The sequence below is a fragment of the Gopherus flavomarginatus genome, chromosome 15, assembly GCF_025201925.1.
Source record: "Gopherus flavomarginatus isolate rGopFla2 chromosome 15, rGopFla2.mat.asm, whole genome shotgun sequence".
Lineage (NCBI taxonomy): Eukaryota > Metazoa > Chordata > Testudines > Testudinidae > Gopherus > Gopherus flavomarginatus.
The window spans coordinates 28,145,894-28,171,150 of NC_066631.1; the positions used below are offsets into that span (position 1 = coordinate 28,145,894).

Consider the following 25,257-nt stretch of genomic DNA (forward strand, 5'->3'; position numbering starts at 1 on the left):
TGATTTGGAAATATCAAAGAGATGGAGAATCCACCACTTTGTTGGTAGTTTGTTCCAATGAATAAAAATGTCTGCCTTATTTTTAATTTGAATTTGTCTGGCTTTAGCTTCCAACCATTAGCTCTTGTTCTGCCTTTCTCTGATAGACTGAAGAGCCATTTAGTACCTGTTATTGTCTCCTTATGGAGATTCTTATACATTATAATCAAATCACTTCTCAATTATTTTTTTTAAAAAAGTTTAACAGATTGTGCTCTAAGTTTCTCACTGTAAAAGCATTTTCTCCATCACTCAAAAAGTTTGTGTGGCTCTTTTCTGCACCCTTGCTAATTTTTCAACATATTAAGGACCATATTAGCCCTTTTTGCCACATCACAACACTAGGAGCTCATGTTCAGTTGCTTGTCCATTATGACCTCTAAGTCCTTTTCAGAGTCACAGCTTTCCAGGATACAGTCCCCTATTCTGCAAGTAGGGCCTGCATTCTTTGTTCCTAGATGTATGACCATGCATTTGGCTGTATTAAAATGTGTTGTCTACATGGGCCCATCTTATCAATCAGTCCAAATTGCATCATATATGCCCTGGACTCATTCCTCACTTACCACTCTGCCAATCTGTGTTGTATGCAAGTTTTATCATCAGCACAGATTTTATATTTACTCCAATATTTTTATTAATGATCTGGAATAGCACCAGGCCCAGGCCTAGTACCGATCCCTGCAGAATCTCACTTGAATGCCTACATGTGATTTAAAGACAGAAAAGTTGGGTGAGGTAGTATCTTTTATTGGACCAACTTCTGTTGGTAAGAGACAAGATTTCCAGCTCCACAGAACTTCTCATCCACTCTGTCTCTCTCATATCCTGGGATCAACATTGCTACAACAACACTGCAAACAATACATGATTTGTAATGCAGCAGAGACCATATTCCCCAATCAGGCACGTGTTTCCAGACACATGGGAAACAATACACTATCCCTGCCCACAGTGGTTTACAATAGGTACCTAACTTTCAGCACTCAAGTTAGAAAGCTTTGTCCACGAAACCTCTCATTGCCCTTTCCTCGGTCACTGCAGACTACAACTGCAATTTTAGCTTATGCAGAATGAATATTAAAGAAGCTACTAGACTGAACTATGAAGTTATTAGATTTAGAGAGGCTTCCAATGACTATTTGGAGCCTTTTTTAAACTGTGCAAGTAAAAGACGGTTACTCACCTTTGTAACTGTTGTTCTTCGAGATGTGTTGCTCATATCCATTCCAGTAAGTGTGCGCGCGCAGCGTGCACGTTCGGAGACTTTTACCCTAGCAACACTCGGTGGGTCGGCTGGGCGCCCCCTGGAGTGGCGCCGCCATGGCGCCGGTTATATACCCCTGCCAGCCCACCGCTCCTCAGTTCCTTCTTGCCGGCTACTCCGACAGTGGGGAAGGAGGGCGGGTGTGGAATGGATATGAGCAACACATCTCGAAGAACAACAGTTACAAAGGTGAGTAACCGTCTTTTCTTCTTCAAAGTGCTTGCTCATATCCATTCCAGTAGGTGATTCCCAAGCCTTACCTAGGCGGTGGGGTCAGAGAAAGACGCTGCAGAGTGCAGAACCGCTGAGCCAAAGGCGGCATTGTCTCTTGATTGGGCCACGAGCGCATAGTGAGAAGTGAACGTATGCACTGACGACCAGGTAGCTGCGCGGCATATCTCCTGGATGGGAATGTGCGCCAGGAAGGCGGTTGACGAGGCTTGAGCCCGAGTAGAGTGGGCGGGACGTGGGCCAAGTCGTAGCACGTCCAGATACAGGACATTACCCATGATGAGAGCCTCTGAGCAGATATAGGCATACCTTTCATACGCTCCGCCACCGCTATAAATAACTGGCGCGAGCGCCTGAAGGGCTTTGTCCTCTGGATGTAAAAGGCGAGGGCTCGGCGGACATCCAGGGTGTGAAGCTGTTGGTCCCTGCTTGATGCATGCGGCTTAGGGAAGAAGACCATTAGGAAGATATCCTGATTAATGTGGAAGGCCGAGACCACCTTGGGGAGGAAAGCCGGGTGCGGGCGTAGCTGCACCTTATCTTTGTGGAAGACCGTGTACGGAGGGTCTGCCATTAAAGCACGGAGCTCCGAAACCCGCCTGGCCGATGTGATAGCTACCAGGAAGGCCGTCTTCCAGGACAGGTACAGCAACGAGCAAGTGGCTAAGGGCTCAAAGGGTGGGGCTGTGAGCCGAGTTAGAACAAGGTTGAGATCCCAAGTAGGGGAAGGAGGCTTAACCGGTAGGTAGAGGCGCTCCAAGCCCTTAAGGAATCTCAAAACCATCGGGTGAGAGAAGGTGGAACTGTTCGCCTCCCTTTGATGGAAGGTGGAGATGGCGGCTAAATGCACCCTTATTGACGAGAGTGCCAAACCTTGTTCCTTGAGGTACCACAAGTAGTCCAGGATAATAGGGATCGAAACGGCCTCTGGAACTAGGGAACGTTGTGTACACGAAAGAGAAAACCGCTTCCACTTGGCGAGGTATGTCGTCCTCATGGAGGGTTTCCTGCTTCCCAAAAGGACCTGCTGAACCTGGGCAGAGCAGCGGAGCTTGGATTGGTTCAACCAGACAGTAGCCACGATGTCAGGTGCAAGGACTGCAGGTCTGGATGGTGAAGCCTGCCGAAGTCCTGCGTTATAAGATTCGGGCAGAGTGGCAGTGGTATCGGGGTCGTTAGGGATAGGTCAAGCAGCATGGGATACCAGTGTTGCCTTGACCATGCCGGAGCTATCAGTATCAGTCTGGCCCTGTCCCTGCAGAGCTTGAGCAGGACTCTGTGCACTAGGGGAAAGGGTGGAAAGGCATAGAGAAGATGTCCCTTCCAGGGGATCAGGAACGCGTCCGAGAGAGAGCCCCAGGCCTGGCCCTGAAGGGAGAAGAACGCCTGGCATTTCCTGTTGTCCCTGGAGGCAAATAGGTCTATCTGGGGAAAGCCCCACTTCCGGAATACAGAAAGCAGGATGTCTGGACGGATGGACCATTCGTGGGACAGGAAGGATCTGCTCAGGCAATCTGCGAGAGAGTTCTGGACTCCCGGAAGGAAGGAGGCTACGAGGTCTATCGAGCGGGCTACACAGAAGTCCCACAGTTGCATCGCCTCTTGGCAAAGGGGGGAAGACCGTGTGCCCCCGTTTGTTTATATAATACATGGCCGTTGTGTTGTCCGTGAAAATCGCAACACAACGGCCCTGTAGACGGTGTTGGAAGGCCTGGTATGCCAAGCGGACCGCCCTCAGTTCGCGAACATTGATATGCAAAGCCAGCTCTTGCAAGGACCAAAGGCCCTGGGTGTGAGGGTGCCCTAAGTGTGCACCCCAGCCCAGGGATGAAGCGTCCGTGGTTAGCGACACCGAAGGCTGTGGTGGGTGGAACGAGCGACCGGCACACACCAGGGAAGGTGTCAGCCACCAGTTGAGAGAGTCCAGGGTTTTTGTTGAGACTGTGCCTACCATGTCCAGGGCATCCCTGCGTGGACGATAAACCGAGGCAAGCCAAGTCTGGAGACGGCGCATGCGTAGTCTTGCGTGCTTTGTCACGAAAGTGCACGCTGCCATGTGGCCGAGAAGGGTGAGGGTGGTACGGACAGAGGTCGTTGGGAAGGCTTGTAGCCTCTGGATGAGAGGGACTATAGCCTGGAACCTCTGTGGAGGTAGCTGGCCGTTGCAAGATTCGAGTCCAGCATGGCCCCGATGAATTCTATTCTCAGCGTAGGAAGCAGAATGGACTTGTCTAGGTTGAGGATCAGACCTAGATGGGAAAACAGGTCCTTGATGACGCTTATGTGTGCGGTAACCTGAGCCTCGGAGGTCCCTCGAATAAGCCAGTCGTCGAGATACGGGAAAACGTGAACTCGATGGCGGTGGAGGTAGGCGGCGACTACTGCCATACACTTTGTGAATACTCGAGGGGCCGAGGAGAGTCCAAAGGGAAGGACCGTAAATTGGTAGTGATGGCGGTTTACCACGAAGTGAAGGAACCTTCTGTGTGGGGGGTAAATCGCAATATGAAAATATGCATCCCTCATGTCGAGAGCAGCGTACCAATCTCCGGGATCCAAGGAGGGTATAACGTTTCCCAGGGATACCATGCGGAACTTGAACTTCGTGATGAACTTGTTCAGAGCTCGCAGGTCCAGGATGGGCCGGAGGCCCCCTTTCGCCTTGGGAATTAGGATGTATCTGGAATAGAACCCTCTTCCCCTTAGGTCCTCTGGAACCTCCTCTATAGCTCCCAACGCAAGGAGCTTCAAAACTTCCTGCAGAAGGAGTTGCTCGTGAGAGGGGTCCCTGAAGAGGGATGGGGAGGGAGGGTGGGAAGGAGGGGACGAAATAAACTGAAGACGGTAGCCACACTCCACCGTGCTGAGAACCCATCGGTCCGATGTTATCTGGGACCATGCAGGGAAGAATGCGGCAAGGCGGTTGGTGAACTGAAAAGGATCCTGGGAGGTAATTGGTACAGTGCTCCCGAGCGCACCCTCAAAAGTTTGGCTTCGGTCCCGCCAGTGGTTTGGCGGGGCCGGAGTTATTACCCCCTTGCGGGCCAGATTGGCGTCTGCAGGAGTTACGGCCTCTCCTCCTGGAGAAGTCCTGTCTTGGCCGAGGCGGGGGATAGTGGCGTTGAGGTTGAGGGCAGAAAGGTCGCTTCTGGGTCTGCGGCGTATGCATGCCGAGGGACCTCATGATCACGCGGTTGTCCTTCAAACTTTGGAGGCGCGGATCTGTCTTTTGGGAGAACAGGCTCTGACCATCAAATGGTAGGTCCTGTATAGTATATTGCAGCTCGGGTGGTAGACCGGACGCTTGCAACCATGATATGCGCCTCATAGCGATCCCTGAGGCGACCGTTCAAGCTGCCGAATCAGCGGCATCTAACGAGGCCTGGAGGAAGGTTCGTGCCACGTTTTTCCCCTCCTCCAGGAGAGCCGAGAACTCCTGGCGGGAATCCTGCGGGACTAGTTCGACAAACTTCCCAACCGACTCCCATGTGTTATAATTGTATCTACTCAGGAGGGCTTGCTGATTCGCCACTCTGAGCTGGAGGCCCCCCGCGGAATAGATCTTCCTTCCCAACAAGTCCATGCGTCTGGCTTCCCTCGATTTAGGCGCAGGGGCTTGTTGGCCATGGCGCTCTCGTTCGTTAACGGATTCGACCACTAACGAACAAGGGGGAGGGTGTACGTACAGATACTCGTACCCCTTGGATGGAACCATGTATTTGCGCTCTACCCCTTTGGCTATAGGTGGAACAGAAGCCGAGTTTGCCAGATTGTATCTGCTCGAGCCTGTATGGTACGAATAAGGGGGAGGGCCACCCTTGTCAGAGCCTCCACTGACAGGATGGTGACCACTGGGTCTTCCACCTCAGGAACTTCCTCCACGGGTAGATTTATATTAAGAGCGACCCGGCGGAGGAGGTCCTGGTACGACCGAAGGTCAATTGGTGGCGGTCCAGATGTGGACGTTCCCGCTACTGCCTCGTCTGGTGACGAAGAGGAAGAGACCCCGGGGACCACTGGGCCTTGGAGTGAGTCGTGGTCCTGTGGGACTTCCTGGAGTGGGTCTTGCACATCCGAGCCCAGCGCCGGGAGATGTTCCATATCTGCTGGAGGAGGTCTACTCACTGTGGCCTCTGGCGCCCTATGTTCGGAGGGCCTCGAGCGCGGCGGTAGATGTGGGGCACCTTGGCTCTGATGGTAGGCCCAAGGAGTCCAAAAGGATCACTGCTGAGGGTCCTGCTGGTTGTCCGAGTCCCCATACGATGCCGATCCGGCATGGGAGGAGACTGATGGTGGACGAGATGGCCAGGGAGGGGTGGAGACCGTGAAGTGATGGTCCCTGCGTCCACTGGAACCGTCCCTACACGGTGCCGGGGAGCGGTGCCGCGAGCCTCGACGGTGCCGAGATTGCAACCGGGACCTGCGACCAGCGCGGTGCCGGGAGGTCGACCAGTGCCGGGAGCCGTAGTGTCGAGATCGGCTGCGGGAAGCCCGGTGCCGTGAATGATGACGGGACCTGGAACAGTGCCGTTAGTGTCCGGACGGCGACCGGGACCTCAAGCAGTACCGCGAGTACGACCGGTACCGCGACAGGGAGCGGTACCAGGACTGCGAGCGGCCGCGGGATCGAGAACGATGGCGGGACCGAGAGTGGCGAAGTCCCATGGTACCGGGCGAGGAAGGTCTTACAAGGGCTGGCTTGCCTGTGGATTGGGGGACCCACACCGGCGGTGCCGGGGGTCAAGGCAGCTCAGGCTCCGTTAATGTGATCAGGTCCCGTGCCACGGAGAACGCCTCCGGAGTGGAGGGCACGACAAGCTCAACTGTGGCCTGCGCCGGGGAGCTGGTAGGCACCGGACTCGACGGCTTGTCCGAGGCCGGAGTCAATGGTGCGGCGGAAGTCGACGCCGCAGCAGACGGCGGTGCCGGGCGGTCCAGCCTGGCTAAGCGCTCTGACTGCGGTGCGGGCACGGCAGCCGCAGGAGGTTTGCGCTTCTTGCTCGGAGGTGACGTCGAGCGGTGCCGGGTAGAAGCCGGTGCCGGAGAAGGCCGGTGACTCGGAGTCTTCGCTGAGGTATGCTCCGATGCCGATGCCGCGGTTGATCTCAGTGCCGATGCCGGTGCCGAGGAGTGAGGAGTTAGTGCTGCCTCCATCAGCAACTGCTTGAGGCGAACGTCCCGCTCTTTTTTCGTTCGGGGCTTAAAGGCCTTACAAATCCGGCACTTATCTGTCATATGGGCCTTGCCCAAGCACTTAAGGCAGGCTTCGTGCGGGTCACCAGTGGGCATCGGCCGACGACAGACCGCGCACAGCTTGAAGCCCGGTGAGCCGGGCATGGGCCCGGTACCGGGGAAGGGGCTAACCCCCAATCCCGTTGAACTATCTACACTACACAAACTCAACTATTAAATACACTAACTACAATTAATCGAACTATATACAATAAGAGAAAGATGAGTGAATCACTAGGGAGGTGGAGAACAGCACGCTGCGCTCCACAGTTCCAACGACCGACACGGGTGGTAAGAAGGAACTGAGGAGCGGCGGGCCGGCAGGGGTATATAACCGGCGCCATGGCGGCGCCACTCCAGGGGGCGCCCTGCCAGCCCACTGAGTGTTGCTAGGGTAAAAGTCTCCGACGAACGTGCACGCGGCGCGCGCACACCTACTGGAATGGATATGAGCAAGCACTCGAAGAACTATTTTTCCTGAGATTAACTATTTAGGATTTGTCTGAGACCCTATTAATTTATTACTTGTGAATTTTAGGTTTTATATTTGCATACTTAACCAATAAATCACTGCAGACACTATGTAGGCAACTGATATAAAAAAGAAAAAAGACACAGAAAAGGAGGAGTGAAGTACATTTAATTTTAAGATGACACAGTAGAACACTGTTTTAGTGATTAGAATGTTGTACCTCACTTGAGTCTCAGTGAAAGAGATCTTAAAGACTGGTTGAAAAGCTATTGCATAATTAATTTGAATTTAAAACTTTATGCTGCTATATTTGCATTTTAATTTTCTTTTATGTGACATCACTGAAAAGCTATTACCATTCAAAGGGTAACAGTGTATATTATTTAGTAGTTACCAAAAATAACCCTATCACATTCTAGTTACATGAGGATGAGCAGCTATGCTAAGAGAAAATGTGCTACAGCAATTTGCATGTTTGATGGCTTTTTGTCCTAGACTAGAGTTTCATGGTATCAATATTTGAAAAGTTCAGTCGTAGCTACTACAGGCTATTTGTCAGCCAGGAATTTGTGCAGATTCAAAACAGTGGGATCTAACTTGCATTTGGGAAGCTACCAGATACGGTATAGGCACCTTCGTTTAACATTTCAGAAGGATCGCTTCAACATTACTGCAGTAATCCTTTTTTCTCTCTCATTCTCCCCAAAAAATATTTTATTGGAAAGACTATTAGTTGAGTCTTTACATTGTGACTAAAACCACTAAATTTTGGCAAGGGACCAGAAGATTAATAAATGTTCTAGGCTTGTAAGCACAGCTCAAGTTCCCAATTACTCAATACATAGCATTCTAGCATAGCTACTATTATTACGTTTGCACGTCCAAACATCTACAGACCACACGGTAGAAATCACAGAATTGCAGGACTGGAAGGGACCTCGAGAGGTCATCTAGTCCAGTCCCCTGCACTCATGCCAGGACTAAATATTATCTAGACCACCCATGACAGGTGTTGTCTAACCTGCTCTTACAAATTTCCAATAATCCACTCTTGAGGCTAATAGTGATTGCATGTGCTACTCTGAACAACATCTACAATAGAAAGTTCATGGATCGGATTTACGGCCAAATGCTGCACTTCAAGCTTTCTATCATATAGAATGTAGCCTCTACAATGACAGAGGCTGGAATTTAGAGTGCTAGACCACTATGTATTTGGTAGCCTGAGGCACAAAACTCAGTGCTATCTTCACTGGTATTTGGGCAAATGACAGCATGAGGGGAGGCCTGTATATATGAACTGAAGTCCCTTCAAAACCCACTTCTGCAATAACACCTATAAGAAATCAAGCGATGTATCAGTTACGCTGAGAGGCAATTGGGGAAGTTTTCTATTTTTTAGTTGCTTACATAAATATTAAACATACATCTGAATAATGGTGTAAATATTGATCACAGAGCACATCTATCCCTGTACAGCACTGGCACAACAGGGCACTAACAGCTTACTTCTGATTTTAAGTCCCACCTCCTATTAATCATCATCTTAAATGTGCCAAGATTATTATATTTAATTAAGCTGTTAGACAAATCTATTTTACCTGCACGCCTGGGCTCACTGGAACCGGGTACATCATATTTGGTGCAAAACAAACAGGCTGAGTATACACAGGAGTTGGCTGTTGATGACCCACCATAGAAGGGCTAGGCTGAGCTTGTGGACGAGGTGAGGTTGGTGTAGTAGAAGGCTTGGGCTACAAATAAATGAAACAGTTCACTCTGTGTCAGTGCACAGTTCACTCATGTATACCATGTATGGCAGTTTTACCTATGCTCAGAGTTTGCTCATGGCAGTCAGATAGGAATGGAACAGGTTGTACTTTAAAGACAGGCATTTAAAACATGTAAATTCTTTTCACCTGATTGCATGGTGAAGTTCAAAGACAAAAGAAAAGTTTATCAAGATTTTAAGACTCTGAAGGCTAGTCCTAGAGTTAGTATTTTCTCACTCCAAGTACTTCAAAGCAGAAAGGCTTGCTCCTTGAACAGAGGAGAGTACTACAGAAATGGCACACTGCCTGGGGGTGGAAGGGGGAGGGAAAGGCCAGGGCTAAGAGCACCTCATGCCTCCACATTTCCTAGCAGCATCAGTTTTCAAAGATGCCGCAGATCCTCCTTGTGATAGGCTGGATGTAACATTCACAGATGCTGTTTCCTCACTAGGAGGAGGAAACTTCTCAAGGGAAAGGTGGACTGGTTCTGGACCACCTGGCAACAGCTCCAGGTAGAATATTGTTGTCAGTCAAGACCATCGAAAGTCTTCCTAGAGGGCTTGTGACCATCTGTGAATAAGTTCCATTAAGTTAAATACGGTCATTAGATTTCAGAAGAATGTAATTAAGAACCAGTTTCGACAATGGGTGAGGGAGGGGATGACAGGATATGTGGTGAAGATCTGAAGGAAATAAATATAATCTGGCCTCCCAAATGGTCACTCAGATGTACTATTTTATTTAATAAAAAAGGTTACCACATCTGGTGTAGTCTGTTGTTTACTGAAATATAGTGAATCCCTTTCAAAATGTGTTATGGTTTGATGTACCAAACTGCTGCTCTTAAAAACCTTGAGAATTAATCTGGTACACCGTTAAATTATGAAGGAGAATTGGTCAGACACACAAAGGGCATGTCTACACTTCAAATGCTAGAGCAGCACTGCTTTAGCATTTCAGTGTAGACACTACTTACACCATTGGGAGGGGCTCTCCCATCGGCGTTGGTAATGCACCTCCCTGAGAGTCAGTAGCACTCTCTTCTGCACCAGGGGTTGGGTTAGCACAGCTACATCTCTCAGGTGTGTGGATTTTTTACAGCCCTGAAAAACGCAGCTATGACAATGTAAATTCAGAGTGTAGACCATCCCTCAGACTCAACTAGCAGAATACAGAGTACTTGACCCAAATGTACAAAGCAAAACAGTATTACTGTGCAATTACTTGAGAGGTTGTATGCACCGCATGCAGTATCGCTTAGTACAACTATCAACTTACTTGAGCAAAAGATCGAGGGTTGAACTCCTTTGCATTGGGATTAAGTGTTGATTTCCTAACTTGCCTATACACAAAAACACACAAAGGATTTAAAGTTCAGAAATATTCTTTCACAAACATTTCCCCTGAAGTCTTTCATAGTTCAACTGTTAGAGTTATTAAAATCCCATCACAACATAAAAATATTGTTGGATTAGGTTTATGACTGAGAAGATTTACAAGAAACTAAGGGGCACACGGTTAATCACACTGTGTGGAAAGAAAAAGGAAAAAGTAATCTACTACATTTATTTCTACAAAGCCCATTTTTGATGGTGCTTAGTCTGATTGACAAAGGGACAGCGTTTAGACAAATGAGTGCAGGATCAGGTATCAGGAGGATCAGAGTTCTAGCTTGGCCACCAACCTGCAGCATGGCTTTGGGCAAGTCATTTAACTCCTGCCTCAGTTTCTCCATTTGTAAAACACAGATATTTATCCACCTAACTCAGAGGCATTGTGAAGATTAATTCATTAATGTAAAGTCCTATATAAATACTAAGAATTAATTTTTTTCAGAACAGCAGCTCTCCCCTTTGCAGGGGATTCTAAACACAGAAGACACTCGATTTGCTTATTAAGAACACCATTACTTACTCAGAGGTATCTTTCTTCTCTTCTTTATCCTCTTTATCTTGTTTACTTCCAGGTCCAGATGTCTGTACACCCTGAGAGGTTACCTCTGGCCCTCGCTTCTGCTCAGAGCTACTACTAGTTGACGGAGAAATACTGGGACTATTTGATTTGCTACTGCCACTGTTAGAGTTCGCATTACTACTGGTTTCAACAACAGATTCTTTAGAGTTTGATTCTGTTTTCTCTTTAATCACATCTCTGGATTTTTCACCTTCTCGATTTTTGTTTAGCAGTTGATCCACAGTCTCTGGGGTGGAACTTGGCTGTAACTGAAAAGCACCAACAGTTAACATTTTCGATAAATATCATCCTTATGCAGGGATGCAGAAAACACATGAACTACTACTAACAATACTTATGCAATCAAAAAGGAAAATTTCCATAAACTGTTCAGCTGCAGGAGCCTGAAATTATTTTAATGGAAAATGCAGGTTTCATCACTAAAAACAGAAATAAGCGCACACGTGATGAGTCTATAAACTTAAGGAGGCTTAGATGAAAGAACGAATTTGATGGGATTGAAGAGGCTTCCTTTTCATTTTCTAATGAAGGTACAAATCACAACACCACCTAAGAAGTACTAGACACTATTCAATACAATGTAACAGTAACACTTAATGATGAGAGAGCAATTTAAGAAGCCATATTTGCCCCTAGATAGCTAAAAGGTTCAATTAAATATTCTAAGTTAGGTAAACTATTAGATATATTATGGCATAGCTGCTTTTGGGATTTAGAGGTTCTCTGGGAGGGAAGATGTGCAACATAGCTACATCACAGTTAATTATATGTGCCCCAAGTGCTCTAGCTATTTACATGAGACACAAAAGGGTTCCAACTAGTGTTCCAATAGACAGTATCTAAATTACCGCATATACTCATTCACAAGCTGAATTTTTTTAGTAAAAAAGGGAAGCACCAGAGACAGGGGTCGGCTTATGAACGGGTATAGAGAAGGAGAGGTAGGACACAGCCCCACCCCCTAAGAGAGGGAGCAAGAAGCAGCAGCACAGCCAGCAGAGACAGAAGGAAAGAGGCAGGGCCAGAGTCTCTCCACTTCTGGCCATGTTGCTCTCCCACCAGCCTCCAAAGCAGCTACCACTCCAGGGCTGGCAGGCTGCAGCCGTGCCGCTCAGCCCCGGCCCCCAGAGCATGCTGCGGCCACACTGCGCAGCCCAGCCCGCTGGAAGATGCTGCAGCCGCGCCACCTGGCCTGGCCCGTAGAGCAGGCTGTGGCCACGCCGCCTGGTCTGCCGGAGCAGCTCCAGTCAGGTCAGAGACATCCTCCCCTGGCCCCTCCCCAGATAAGGTGGGAAGGGATGGGATGGAGAGAATGTGGGGGTCCTGGGCTAGGGGTGGGGTCATTTGAGGGTGGTCACAGGAGTTATTCCCCTGACTCCCAGCTTCTACCCCCAAAAACAATTCCCCACCAGCTGCTGTCCCAGCCCATCAGGGTAAGCAGCTGGCACGCCGGGACACTTTGTTTATTTAGGTTTACCTCTGTGCCAGCAGACACTCAAGGTAAATAAACCATCTCAGACCTGATGGCTTATCCTGATGGCCTGGGAGCCAAAAAGTTTGCTGACCTCCGAATTATGGGGTCGGCTTATGAACGAGTTGTACAAATTTTTCCATTTCTAGTTATCCATCTTGAGGGACGGGGGGGGAGGGGGCTGAGTGCGTGTCAGGGGTCGGCTTATAAACTAAACAGTTTATGATCGAATATATACAGTATAATCTGCATTTTACATATGCTCAATAGCCTGAGACACCTAAGTACCACATACAGATTAAGCAGAGTCAGCACTGACTTTGTTTATATTGGCTTGTGTCACAATCTTATATGAATATGTTTGTTTGAATGACATTCTAATATGTACTCATTAATTTAAGGGCCTATTTTCCTATTGATAAATATGCTCAACTCCTTAACTGAAAATATAGATGCACATCAATGGAAAAGGCCGGTATAAAACTCTTTTAGTCAACACCCACATGAAAGACACTTACCCTAAAGTCGTTCTTAAATTTCTTTAAATCATCAATCTGTTTTCTGTGTTCTGAAACAACTGAAGATACACCTGCCAAACATAATATACACATGAAAAATCCAAACTCCTACTCCACATAAAACAAAACTTGTAATTAACTGGAGTTATGTCAGTAATACAAATATCATGTTTCCAAGAATGAAAGAAAGATAATGCCTTTGATTTGGAAAGTTGTTACTCCAACAGGAGAAAACGTTCAGTGGCAATTCTAATCCAAATCACTGCATAAGAGAAAATGAAAAGCCCCAAGGGCTGAACTGATTGACCAGTTATCTATGTGCTCCCTTAAATACATTACACTTTGGGGATTTTAAGTTAAATTTTGAGAGTTATCTGCAGAAATACTTAAATTTAGTTACAATGCAGCCTCCAAAATCTTGAGCTGTACTAAAGAGGAAAGATCCAGTAATATATCAACCTCCTACCCACGTTTCTAAACAAAGCAGAGAGAGAAATAGAAGCAGCTCTGTATCTCAAGAAATTGCAGCCACTCATTCTTGTTTCCCCAAACTGAAGCAGTCTTGTTCGATTCTGCTTTTCCCACTCTCAAATTAGTTGTGTGAGCACCATGGCTTTTAAACCATTTGAAGTACAGGGCTGTTGATATTTTTATGGAGACCATACCAAAAAAAACACCAGTTCTGTGCTTTATATTACTAGAACCCTACAACAGAATGACAGCAGGCCATAATTCACAATAAGGAACACACACACGTTAATACGTCAAGTTACAAATTTAAAATAAACAAGGAAATGCAAGTGTTAAAACTTTAATACAAAATAATTTGACCTAATTAGTAATTCAAAGTACAACCTGTGTGCAAATTAACTACAAAAACGAGAGCTGACTGAATAATTAACTAGGTCAATGCATTTTTCTGAATAACCATTAGTTGTTAATTTTTCCACTTACGATATTCTGCCATTTCTAAGAAACATAACTTCTGCATTTCATATTTTAAATTTGCAACGTTAATGTAGATCTTTGTGCTTATTTTCTTCTTAAAAAAAACAAAACACTCAGCTACTTCATTATAGCTCTACAGTTTTACACAACTCCACAAACTGCATTCTTAAACACACAAAAATCCTTACCACTGAAACCATGGTTATTTTTTGGCAGATCCATAGGTTTTTGCTACACCACATTCTAGATACAGGAAAACCTAGATGTAGAGCTAAGAAACTCTGCAGTGCACTCTGTTAGACGCCAATGCAATAATATAACCTTAAAGTTTACATTGCATATGGCCAGAAATGTTAAAATGTTAAACTGAAAAAATTTAATAATCATAGAATATCGTGGTTGGAAGGGACTTCAGGAGGTCATCTAGTCCAACCCCCTGCTCAAAGCAGGACTAATGCCCAGATAGATTTTTGCCCCAGATCCCTAAATGGGCTCCTCAAGGATTGAACTCACTACCCTAGGTTTAGCAGGCCAATGCTCGAACCACTGAGCTATCCCTCCCCACATAGAAGATTTTTTGAGACCTATGAGCAACTATGGAGCAGGTTATAAAGAAAGTTGAATCAAAACCATACATTTACTTTTTGTTACTATGAGAACTATAATATCCTAGAAGCAAAAATCTTATGTATCATGAACATAATACTTAAAAGGGAAACTCTGGTCCATTTAAGCTTGGTTAAAAACTAGTCTTTACAAAACTAGTCAATAGAAGTGTTCCCATATTTTATTTTAATGTTGATGGAATGGTTAAGGAATAATCCCTCTGCAAAGTTTGCAATGCTGTTCACTTTCACAGCTGCATGAACAAAAATTCTTACTTGTAGAAAGCTGAAGGAACTGCCTAAAAGTCACTCTAATAAGATGTTAACTTCACTAATTGATACTGAGATTTGTGCTTACAATTCCTTAAATTACGCTAAAAATATTTAAGAGAACTTTTAGATACAAACCTTTGTTTTCAGGTTTAGTAAAGCTAGGAGAAATCTCACTTGGCTTAGCATTTTCCTTGTTTCCAGTTGCAGAATTCTGCCTCTGGTCCTGAAGCCTGGAATCTTTAGCTAGAAATATAATTTCAATTCAAAGTTACTTTCAAATATATATATATTATAATAGAAACATACCTCAAAAGAAGATGGTAAGAACTGCAGGGGAAGAAATATTTGAGGGAAAACTTTAGGCCAAAAGAGAACTTAAGAGGAAGAAGAGGAAGCTAAGAACCATTTTACATTTACGAAAATTCTGTTAAAGGGGAGCTGCAAAGGAAAAAAATAGGCTTAATTTTTTAAAATGCTTTATGATGTCTAATGAGAAACGGGGGGGAAAAATTGCACTTTGTTCTACATTAGAAATTCAGGGTCTGCCTGGGTTGAAGGACTATGGTGACTTGAGAACTAGTGAAAAGAACTCACAACAATCAAGTAAAGATTTAAACAGTTTGGATAAAGAAAGCCACTGTTAGAAAAATGAACCACCTGGGCTCTTCAATTAAGGTTTTACAGGTGTTTGGGAGTTCTGAGACCTTCAAGCATTCTGCTAACAAAAATTAGATTTTATATTGCTAATATTTTGGACACAAGACAAGGCTGCAAATTCAGTTTAAAAAAAAAATCTTTTCAGGTCACCTTTAAGTATGACAATAACTGTATGCTACACATTCTGTTAAGAGAAGTACAGAGGAATGGGGAGAAGTTTATTAGGCTTTGTCTACATTTAAAATATGCATTAGCATAGCTATATCAGTCAGAGGCATGAAAAAAAAAACCCACAACTGTGACTGACGTAGCTATGCCAACAAACCCCCCCAGCACAGATGCAGACAGAAGAGTGCTTCTGCTGGCATAGCGAATGTTATCCAGATGTGATGTTCCTACACCAGCAGGAAAAATTCCTTCTGGCGGTGTATGCTGCATCTACAGTAGGGGCTATGCCACCATAGCTATGCGAACACAGGCTCTGTACTGTATACACAGCCTTAGCCTATCAATGTTTTTCAGCAGCGCTGCTGTGTAAGATACTCACCCCCACACTCGAATATCATGAAACTGGCTATATACAGTGGAACACAATGCAATAAAATGCACAAAACAGAAGAAAAATGTTGTTTCTAATAGGAAAGAAGTGTAGTGTTTGGGTCAGTATATCCTTTCCCTTCACTTAAGACTAAAACTGCAGAATTTGAAGTATCAGGACAGTTTACCTTCACTGGATGGGGTAACTGCTCTATTGGATGCAGGACTGGCAGGTGTGGGAGATGCAGCTGGGACAGGCATGGCAACTGATTCAGTGGGAATAGTACCAGCTTGCGGAGAGGACAGAGCTGGCCCAGCTGGAGTACTTCCAACATTGCTCTGTCTTGGCGACCTAGGCCTGTGTGTTTTAGGGGATAATCTTGGAACTAGAACAAACAGAAACAATAGTTATAGGATAGCTGAGCCCCTATAGCTGTTAAGTGCTTAAAAAAAATGAAGCCTAAGAACATGCTTTAAAAATAAGTTAGTGCAACATAATACAATTATTGAAAAACTGTTTACCTTTCAGGTACATTGCTTAGTTCTTTTTAATGCAGCATTTCAGATTACATGTAGGATTTGTCTGCAGAAAGATTCCCTCAATACACAATCACTGCCCTGCAGTCTACAACAAAGCTGCAATTCCAAATCGGTCCAACCACAACAGCTCAGATTAACACACAGTTTCAGGCACAGTAAAAGAGGTGGCCCGCTATACAACAAATGTAAAACACTTTTTAAAAAGTGACTGAAGGATAGGAGTATCTTACACATGACTTGCTTTACATGCTCCTCTTTAGAGACTGATGTCTACTGGAAAACTGAAGTATTCCACTGAGACAGATACTTACATATGAAATTTGCTGCCATGCCATAACCAAGAAGAAATATATGCATACAGAATAAATATTCTTTAGGAGATCATCTGCTCCTCCTGCCTACTCCTCGCCATATATTATAATCTGCTTTGACACTGATTATCTTGAAAGCAACTAGCTGCGATGCCAGAAGATGACTTCAAGTGAGACCAAAAAAAAAAAAAAAGGACTAAAAAAGATCCTGTTTTCATGTTAATAGCCCTATTGTATGTTGTTAAAAGAAAGAAGAAAAATTACCAAGGAGAGTGACAGAATTGCACTGAAATAGAAAGTTTAAGGCAGCAGGTCTAAGAAATAACCTTAGTCTATCAAAATGTGGCTATGCATTACAAAATGACAATCTATTCACATATTCTTTCTTTAAAACCGTGTCTCCATTGCACGGTCTTCTGGAGGTCTAGCAGTGCTAAGCTTCAAGCTCCAGACTGCATCTCACTTGTTGGGGGCTGACTGTTGCTAACCCACTAAGATACTCCACACTATAAAAGAGTTTAAAAGCCTCTAGAGTAGACATTCAGTGTTATAAAAATAAGCTTTAAATACTATGCCTTCAATTAAGAGGCTGTTAACTGAAAATTCTGATTGAAAGACTTCAGAGCTATAACAGAACGAGATAGACCTATTTGTACTGACTGTACACAGTAATCCTGATTTGTAAGATTGGAAAGGAAGCAAATTAAAACCTAGGACAGTTTTAAGAGAAACATGTAATTTTGAATTCCCTTATAACAGCTTCACCTTAAGCAGAATTCCAACTTTTCTTGGCCTATCACTCTTACTTTCCTCGCTACCCAAGGTTCTTGTTCATATACAACTGCACATGAATTTAGTCACACAGCAGTTACTAAGGTATAGTTGTGGGAGTGTGGCCTATACCCTGTTAGTCGCCTCTTCGAATAGCTTTCTTAGGACTACACTTCCTTTCAGCTAACTCCTAAGTATTTTCCTTTCTTTCAATTATGTTTAAATGCAGTAAATAGTTGACGGAACAACCCCTTTGAAGTTAAGGCAATACTCCAATCATTTAGCAGATCTGATGTTTATTCAAAGGCTGAACTGCCTGGAAGTTTAAGATTCTGCTTAACATTAATATTCTAAAAGCATCTCTGGAAAACCATCTGCAATAAGCCAAGCTATACCTACCCCCACTGACAACTGATGACCACGTCCCACCTGATGGGCTGCCTCGTGCCACTGCAGAAGTAGATGCTTCCCCTGGTGCATTATGAGATACAAATTCTAAGCCACTTGAAATTGTACCCCTACCAGTAGAGACTCTGTGACCTCGAGGGTGCCGTTGTGCCTTAGGAGACATCCGCGGTGGCCCTGGGAAGAAGAACACATCCCCACACTATGAATACCTAAAATCTTTCTTACTGTAAGTGTAGTTAAGTGTACTATCCATTTTTACAACTGGATCTAAGCTCCAATTCCCGTAAGCTCTAGGAGGACAATAAAGTCAAGCAAGTTAAATAGGTGTTGACCATAACCGGCGTGCCTTGGGTTCAGGGCAATTGGACACATGGGTGAATATTACCGGTCCAATCAATCTAGGAATCCTAACTTGCCAATCATCTTGATATCTGGGCATGAATTCACTAGCAGTTACAAGCTTCATTAGTGTTTAACAAAAAAATTTGCAGCACCAATTTACTTCTTGAGAAATTTTAAATTCAAGAATTATGTGCATTTTAATATTGCTTACTGTGACCTGAGCCAAACAAACTAGTCTACTAGCTTCCTCTGGAGGAGTGTTGAAACCTGAACCATGCTTCATTCCACACTTGTTGAACCAGAGCAGCTAAAAAACAGTGGAACTTGCAAGCTGGATTCTCAAGATTTTATTTAGTCAATAAGGCTAGCAATGATAGCCAAAAGCAATGAAGGAAACTGCTGCGGGTACATCTATTACCATCTTCTTTGAAAGAGATGATCTTGAGATTCTAGCAGGCAAGTCACGACATATTAGTAATTGATTCAGCTGATCGAAGATTGCTGTGTCCCTGACTGAAGTTTCTGTTGAAATATCTATTTTGAGGGGCCATCAACTTTCCAGTTAGTGCACTGGTACGCAATATTGTCTATTTCTTTACATGATTTGATTATGAATGACACATTCATGAGGTGTCCATCACCATAACACTGAAGTGCACCATATATAAATTTAGTTCAAACACTTCTCCACGTATAACTATGAGATTGAAGAATGTGATCCTTCATATGTACTGTTAGCCACCAAAGGTATACCATGTTGCTGCCCCACTGATGTAAGCATCAATTATGACAATATTTTCTATAGGTTCATTTTTAAAGTAACTCATTCTAATCTCTTTTCACGGTGCACTTTTATTAAAAACAGGATTTTGGGATCTGTGAGTAAGCAGTTGGAATGAGTCTGGTTTATTTAACTGTTGTATGTGGTACAACATGACAAAATGCTTGAAATTTTTACAGCGATCCTAAAAATAACATTCCTAAGAAAGCCTTCTAAAATAACTGCCAGGCCCTGTGTGTTGCCATTTGCTAGGTTAAGACACTGAGCAGCGTTACAAAGCTGAGTTTATTTCATACCAACTCGAGAAATTTCACAGCTTTATATTTTGTTTTTGTAAAGTTTCTTTAAATAAAAAGGTTAATAGAAATAGTCTGATAAACTAAAGTTAAACACAAATTATAGGTTAAGTAATGAAGAGGAAAAACAATTTTGTAATTAAACTCACAAAGGAGTTAAACAAAGACAAACAAAAACATGAACAAATTGTGGTATTGTACCTTCTGCAGACATGCGTTTAGGCATAGTAGAGACAGGAGCTGGAGAACCATGAGCAGAGGGGTGAGACGGGGGCCTGGACGGCCGCGAGGGGGGCCTGGAGGGCGGCCTTGTAGGGGTGGCTGCCCGAGGTGGAAGAGAGTTGGGACCTGACTGGTAGCGAGAAGGTGGGCGAGAGGAAGGAGATGGGCAAGGCGATGGCCAGGGAACACCTGACAGAACAAATGATATGAAGGAAAGTATAAAAACTAAAGAAAAATTATGGGGGGAAAAAAGATAAACAGAAAAAAAAAAGTAAAATATGACAAAAATGATTTTTCATATGATTAACCCTTTGGGGACAAATGCATTCATTTCTACAAGTGGTAGAATAATCCCTGTTAGGTTGTTTTCCCCTCTTCGAGACTGGTCAAATTTAACGTCTGAATGTCTCATGAGCTCTCCAAAGGGTTAATTTAGAATCTACAAATACTACTGAGGAATAGATAGTTAAAGCTTAATCTGTTAGCCTGTTTATATACATGTTTCTCAGTACACATTTCTCTAGATAAGATGCATAAATAGCTACTAAAGGATCTCATACAGTGATTCACATACAGTACTGACTATGCAAGCTATTACTTTTCAAACTTAATGACAATGAGCGATATCAACTATAGAAAGTATTTCTTTACAAAAAACAGCGGTGTTCAGTGTCTGAAGTCTGACATTTGTGCCCCTACCACTTCTGTGGAGGGCTTATTTAAAATTTGTTTTTGTAACAAAGCAACCAACTTCACAATTTAAGAACATAATGCATACACTTCTGACTGATGTGCATTCAATAAACTAATAAACTAACAGGCACGAAATGTAGATTTTAAACAAAATTTATATTGTTTGGGCAGAAGTTGAGCGCTGCAGATCAGAACGTTTAAAGGAAAAATATTTAAGTAGTAAACATCACTTACCTTTATCTAGGTATTGCCCAGGTCTCCTCCCCAGAGCGCCACACTTGAGTATTATGTGCTGTTTTATTTCTCCACATCTTTAAATGTTAGGGTTTTTTTAAAAAAATAAAAGTAATCCAACGAGGCTGGCGTATTATTGAACTCAATAAGCAACACATGCCAACAACTGAATGTCCAGTTCGCAGCATATAGGACTCAATTAGCTCTGTTAAAGGAAATAGTGCTGCACTTTGCTCAGTTACAGATATATATATAAGTACACAAACGTACACACAGCCGAAGATACTCAAGAGTATTTATCTGGAGAGAAAACTTCTGGAGAACTTCCCTCTCTATCCAGTTGTTTTTCCTTCCTATTGCATATCTTAATCACGCCACACTAAGTCACACTGAAATCAATGGGAGCCTTTACATTGCTTTCAGAGGAAGCTGGATTGGGTCCTCATACAAGTGCGCCAAGTGATATTTCTTCTTACACTGCTGCCTCTTTCCCAAGTTGCACCAGAGACTAGTCTGACATCTGGCGATCAGTACTTCAACTCCTCTCACACCCACCCACAACACAAAGCTGATCGTTACTAATTTAATATGTACAAGACTTCACATAACACTACAGAAACGTGTATCAGTCATCTAAAGATTCATCTTCCCCTTCAAGTTTAAGGTGTTTTAGCAAAAGGTAAACAAATGAAGTTCTCAGGTGCATGAAACTACTCACAATGTAGTTGAGTAAATATTTAAGTGTTCATTATCAGATAGCAATAAAAGGTTAAACCAAAGTGAAAACCATGAACTCTATATACTAGTCTGCCTTATCCTTGGAAAAAGGAACATCAGTTTTTGCTATTTTAGTTGCACAATTGTTTTGTTTTGTGATCAGTATTCCACATAACTTCATTAGTTGCCACATTTTTAGAAACAAGAAGTCACTCAATTAAGACTCATTGATTCAACTGAGATACTTGCCTCCATTAACTACTCTTTGGTCTGCTCCAGAATTAGGACTAAAGTCTGAAGTATGGGATCCAGATCTCGAAATTGAGGGGCCCGATCCAGATTGGCCCATCCTTGGTGAATTTTGTCTGCCTCCTCCCCAGGATAGAACATCTCTATTTCGTTGTCCAGTTGGAACATACTTGCTTTCCCTGGAACAGAAAATTCCTTTCAGTGTTATAGCCAGAGATGGAAAATAAGAGATTATCTGACCATTCAAAGAATGAATAAACTTTACTTGTATGAACCTTCCCCACTCCAATCAAAATGAAGGTAAATCCTACACTTCCAAGTTCATATTTTGTACTCTTTTAATGGTTCAATTTCAGAACAAAAAGAATACTTGCATGCAGTACATAGTTGATACTATTTGTAAGCCCTCACAGTTTGGTTTCTATAATCCTGCAGGACGCTGGATAATTTAATGCTGAATTTTCAAGGTTTTCTGGGGCATTTTAGATGCTTTGATATGTGACATGCAGAGCCTACATTGCTATTTCCTGAAGCCTGTGTGATTTCAATACACTGATTACACTGTTTCTTCCCCACCCTACAACAATTCGTCTTTTCTTTTTAAAAACAGCCATAAAAACTGGCAAAGACAAATAAGTCTCAATGCGCAAATTACTACTGTACTACGTTTATCTTTAACAAACCATGAGTAGTAGTTTTCCCTTTAAATACCTAGTGTTCACACCATGTCCTTCTCGTTCACTTGCATTTCTCTGAACAGCAGTATATTTTTCTTCTTCTGTCCGGTCATCGTTTTCCAAGGCAACCCGAGCTTTGTATTGGGCACTTGATTCAATTTCTTCTGCTAATTGAGCTGCTCTTGCTTCCCGTTTTAAAAATTCTTCTGAATTATCCCTCTCTAAGGGCACCCTAAAAGACACAATGGGAAGGCAGAGAAAAATATATTTGACGTTTATAAGTGTACAGATAATCCACAAAAAATACATTTACATAAAGCTTAGTTTAACAAACCCACAAGAACAAGAAAGCAGTTCAAGATGAAATGAAAGGATATTTTTTAACTTACACATTACTTCTAATTTTAGAAATTGACCAAATTCTAAGTTATTTCCTTGCCGACCAAAGTCCGAGCTCAAGGTGCAGCATTCCCCCCACGACTAAAGATGCCCATCATCACTAATGCCAAGTGAGACTCCAGTTTTCAACACTGTTAAAGGTATGAGAATTAGCTATCAAGATCTGAAGCGAAGGCTGTTTCTCCTTTCAGTTTAACTCTAAAGCTGAAGCTCTATAACTGGAATTTCTAGAGGAGCCCAAGGAAATAAGGTGTCCAAGTCCTTTTGAAATTCAGTGAAAGTAATCATCAGTAAGTAAGGATTGATCAGAAGCTTCCAAAAAGGGCGAGATATGATCAGTAGGGATATCAGACCCTTCTTAGCCACATTGGTGCAATCAGTGAGACTCTGGCTCAATCTTGTTTGATCTTGTTGAGAATCTTTAACGGTAGCAGTGTTAGCAGATATGCATATAGAAGTGCTTTCACCCATGAGATGAGGAACATGTCTCTAATGGATTGGGGATCAAGCCTCCCTCCAGAGCAATACCTGATGCATTTTGCACTGGCTGCCATAGCAAACAGATCAACCTCCAGGAACTCCTAGGCTATGAATATCATGTGGAGGACTCGTCATTTAGGAAGAAACATCTGGTGAGATTGTCTGCCATGGTGTTCTGAATACTTGGCCTGTATGAAGCTCAGATGATTATGTGGTTGGCTATGCACCAATTTCAGAGTTTTATCACTTTGGCACAGAGAGATGGGGGAACATGTGCCTCCCTGATGGTTGATATAATACATGCATACTACGGTTTCTGGCATTATCTTTACTGATTTCAATTTGATTAGTAGTAGACAGTGTAGACAAGCATTTTTGATGGTTCTCAATTCCAAAAGATGGATATGGAGAAGCTATTCTTGTCATGACCACTTTCCCTGTACCTTGTGAGGTCCTAGATGTGCCCCTCCAACCCAAAAGTGAAGCATCTGATGTTATCGCTATGGTAGGGGGAATCTGCAAGAATGGAACACCTGTGCAGGTTTTGGTCCTTACACCAGTGGAGTGATGGTAGAACCTACAGTGGAACAGACAGTGAGATGTCTAGACTGTGTTCACTTGGTTTGAAAATCATTCAAAGCCATGCCTGTAGATCTCAGGTGGTGTAGTCTGGCATGCTGCACTACAAAGATGCATAGCGACATGTCTCAGCACCTGAATACACTCTCTTACTGTTACCTAGCACTGCCCTGAATCTTTGAGATGAGATTGACAGGGAGAAAAATCTCCTGGATAGTAGGTAAGCTGAGAGCCGGCGCTAGACATAAGCAGACTAAGCAATTGCTGAGGGCCTCAAGCCACTCAAGGGAGCCCCTATTAATTATTAATATGTGTTTAGGAGGGCCCAAAAATATTCCTGTTTAGGGCCCTGTCATAAACAGATAGCTAAGGGTTAATGTCTCTTTCAGCTGAAGCACCTGACCAGAGGACCAATCAGGAAACCGGATTTTTTTTCAACTTTGGGTGGAGGGAATTGAGTGTCTAAGGTCTTTGTTTTCCTGGCTGCCTGCCTTCTCTGAGTTTTGGAGAAGTAGCTCTACTTTCTAGTCTTCTGTTTCTAAGTGTAAGGACAAAGAGATCAGATAGTAAGTTCTATGGTTTTCTTTTCTTTGGTATTTGCATGAATATAAGTGCTGGAGTGCTTTGATTTGTATTCTTTTGGAATAAGGCTGTTTATTCAATATTCTTTTAAGCAATTGCCCTGTGTTGTATCATCTTTATACAGAGAGAACATTTGTACTTATTTTTCTTTCTTTTTATATAAAGCTTTCTTTTAAGACCTGTTGGAGTTTTTCTTTACTTCAGGGAAATTGAGTCTGTACTCACCAGGGAATTGGTGGGAGGAAGGAATCGGGGAGATCTGTGTGTTGGATTGCTAGCCTGACCTTGCATTCCCTCTGGGGGAATAGGAAAGTACTTTTTGTTTCCAGGATTGGGAACAGAGAGGGAGATTCACTCTGTTTGGGTTCACAGAGCTTGTGTCTGTGTATCTCTCCAGGAGCACCTGGAGGGGGGAAGGGAAAAAGGATTATTTCCCTTTGTTGTGAGACTCAAGGGATTTGGGTCTTGGGGTCCCCAGGGAAGGTTTTTCAGGGGGACCAGAGTGCCCCAAAACACTCTAATTTTTTGGGTGGTGGCAGCAGGTACCAGGTCCAAGCTGGTAACTAAGCTTGGAGGTTTTCATGCTAACCCCCATATTTTGGACGCTAAGGTCCAAATCTGGGACTAAGGTTATTACATGGTGTGCAGCTGGTGGGACTAGAATCCAGAAGCCAGTAGAAATATTATATTTTTCTTTTCTCTGCTAAGGGCTTTTTAGCAGAGAGAAGCAGTTGGTTTTTTAAGGGAACCAGAGAGAATTTTTTTTTCTGCTCTCTCTGGCAGTTTGTGGCTTGCATGTTAAGGGTCTTTTGTCATGCAATAGCCCTCCCATTAGGAGTCAAGTACCAGCACTTATAGGCATGCAAATAAAGTGGTTTTTCTGGTTTCCCTTCATTGAACATTAGCTAGAGAGAGAAAGGGAAAAAAGCACTGTTGCTAGGCAGACTTCAGGAGGCAACAGAGAACCTGCAGTTCAGAAG

At 43.7% G+C, this 25,257-nt stretch overlaps 1 protein-coding gene across 11 annotated transcripts in view; it reads right to left on the minus strand.

The window, feature by feature from the left end:
• The window catches only part of ATXN2 (ataxin 2), a 90,617-nt gene that overhangs the window by 23,925 nt on the left and 41,435 nt on the right, over window positions 1–25,257 (minus strand). For 8 of the 11 annotated variants that reach the window (XM_050924350.1, XM_050924348.1, XM_050924346.1 and 5 more), the window contains 10 exons: window positions 22,272–22,469; window positions 21,561–21,739; window positions 19,647–19,856; window positions 18,018–18,200; window positions 16,185–16,382; window positions 14,938–15,045; window positions 12,977–13,047; window positions 10,928–11,235; window positions 10,292–10,355; window positions 8,843–8,995 (listed from right to left, as the gene is read on the minus strand). In XM_050924350.1, the coding sequence (XP_050780307.1) occupies window positions 8,843–8,995; window positions 10,292–10,355; window positions 10,928–11,235; window positions 12,977–13,047; window positions 14,938–15,045; window positions 16,185–16,382; window positions 18,018–18,200; window positions 19,647–19,856; window positions 21,561–21,739; window positions 22,272–22,469 (1,672 nt within the window). The remainder of the gene's footprint in view (window positions 1–8,842; window positions 8,996–10,291; window positions 10,356–10,927; window positions 11,236–12,976; window positions 13,048–14,937; window positions 15,046–16,184; window positions 16,383–18,017; window positions 18,201–19,646; window positions 19,857–21,560; window positions 21,740–22,271; window positions 22,470–25,257) is intronic. The other 3 variants (XM_050924349.1, XM_050924352.1, XM_050924351.1) reach the window with 3 other exon arrangements.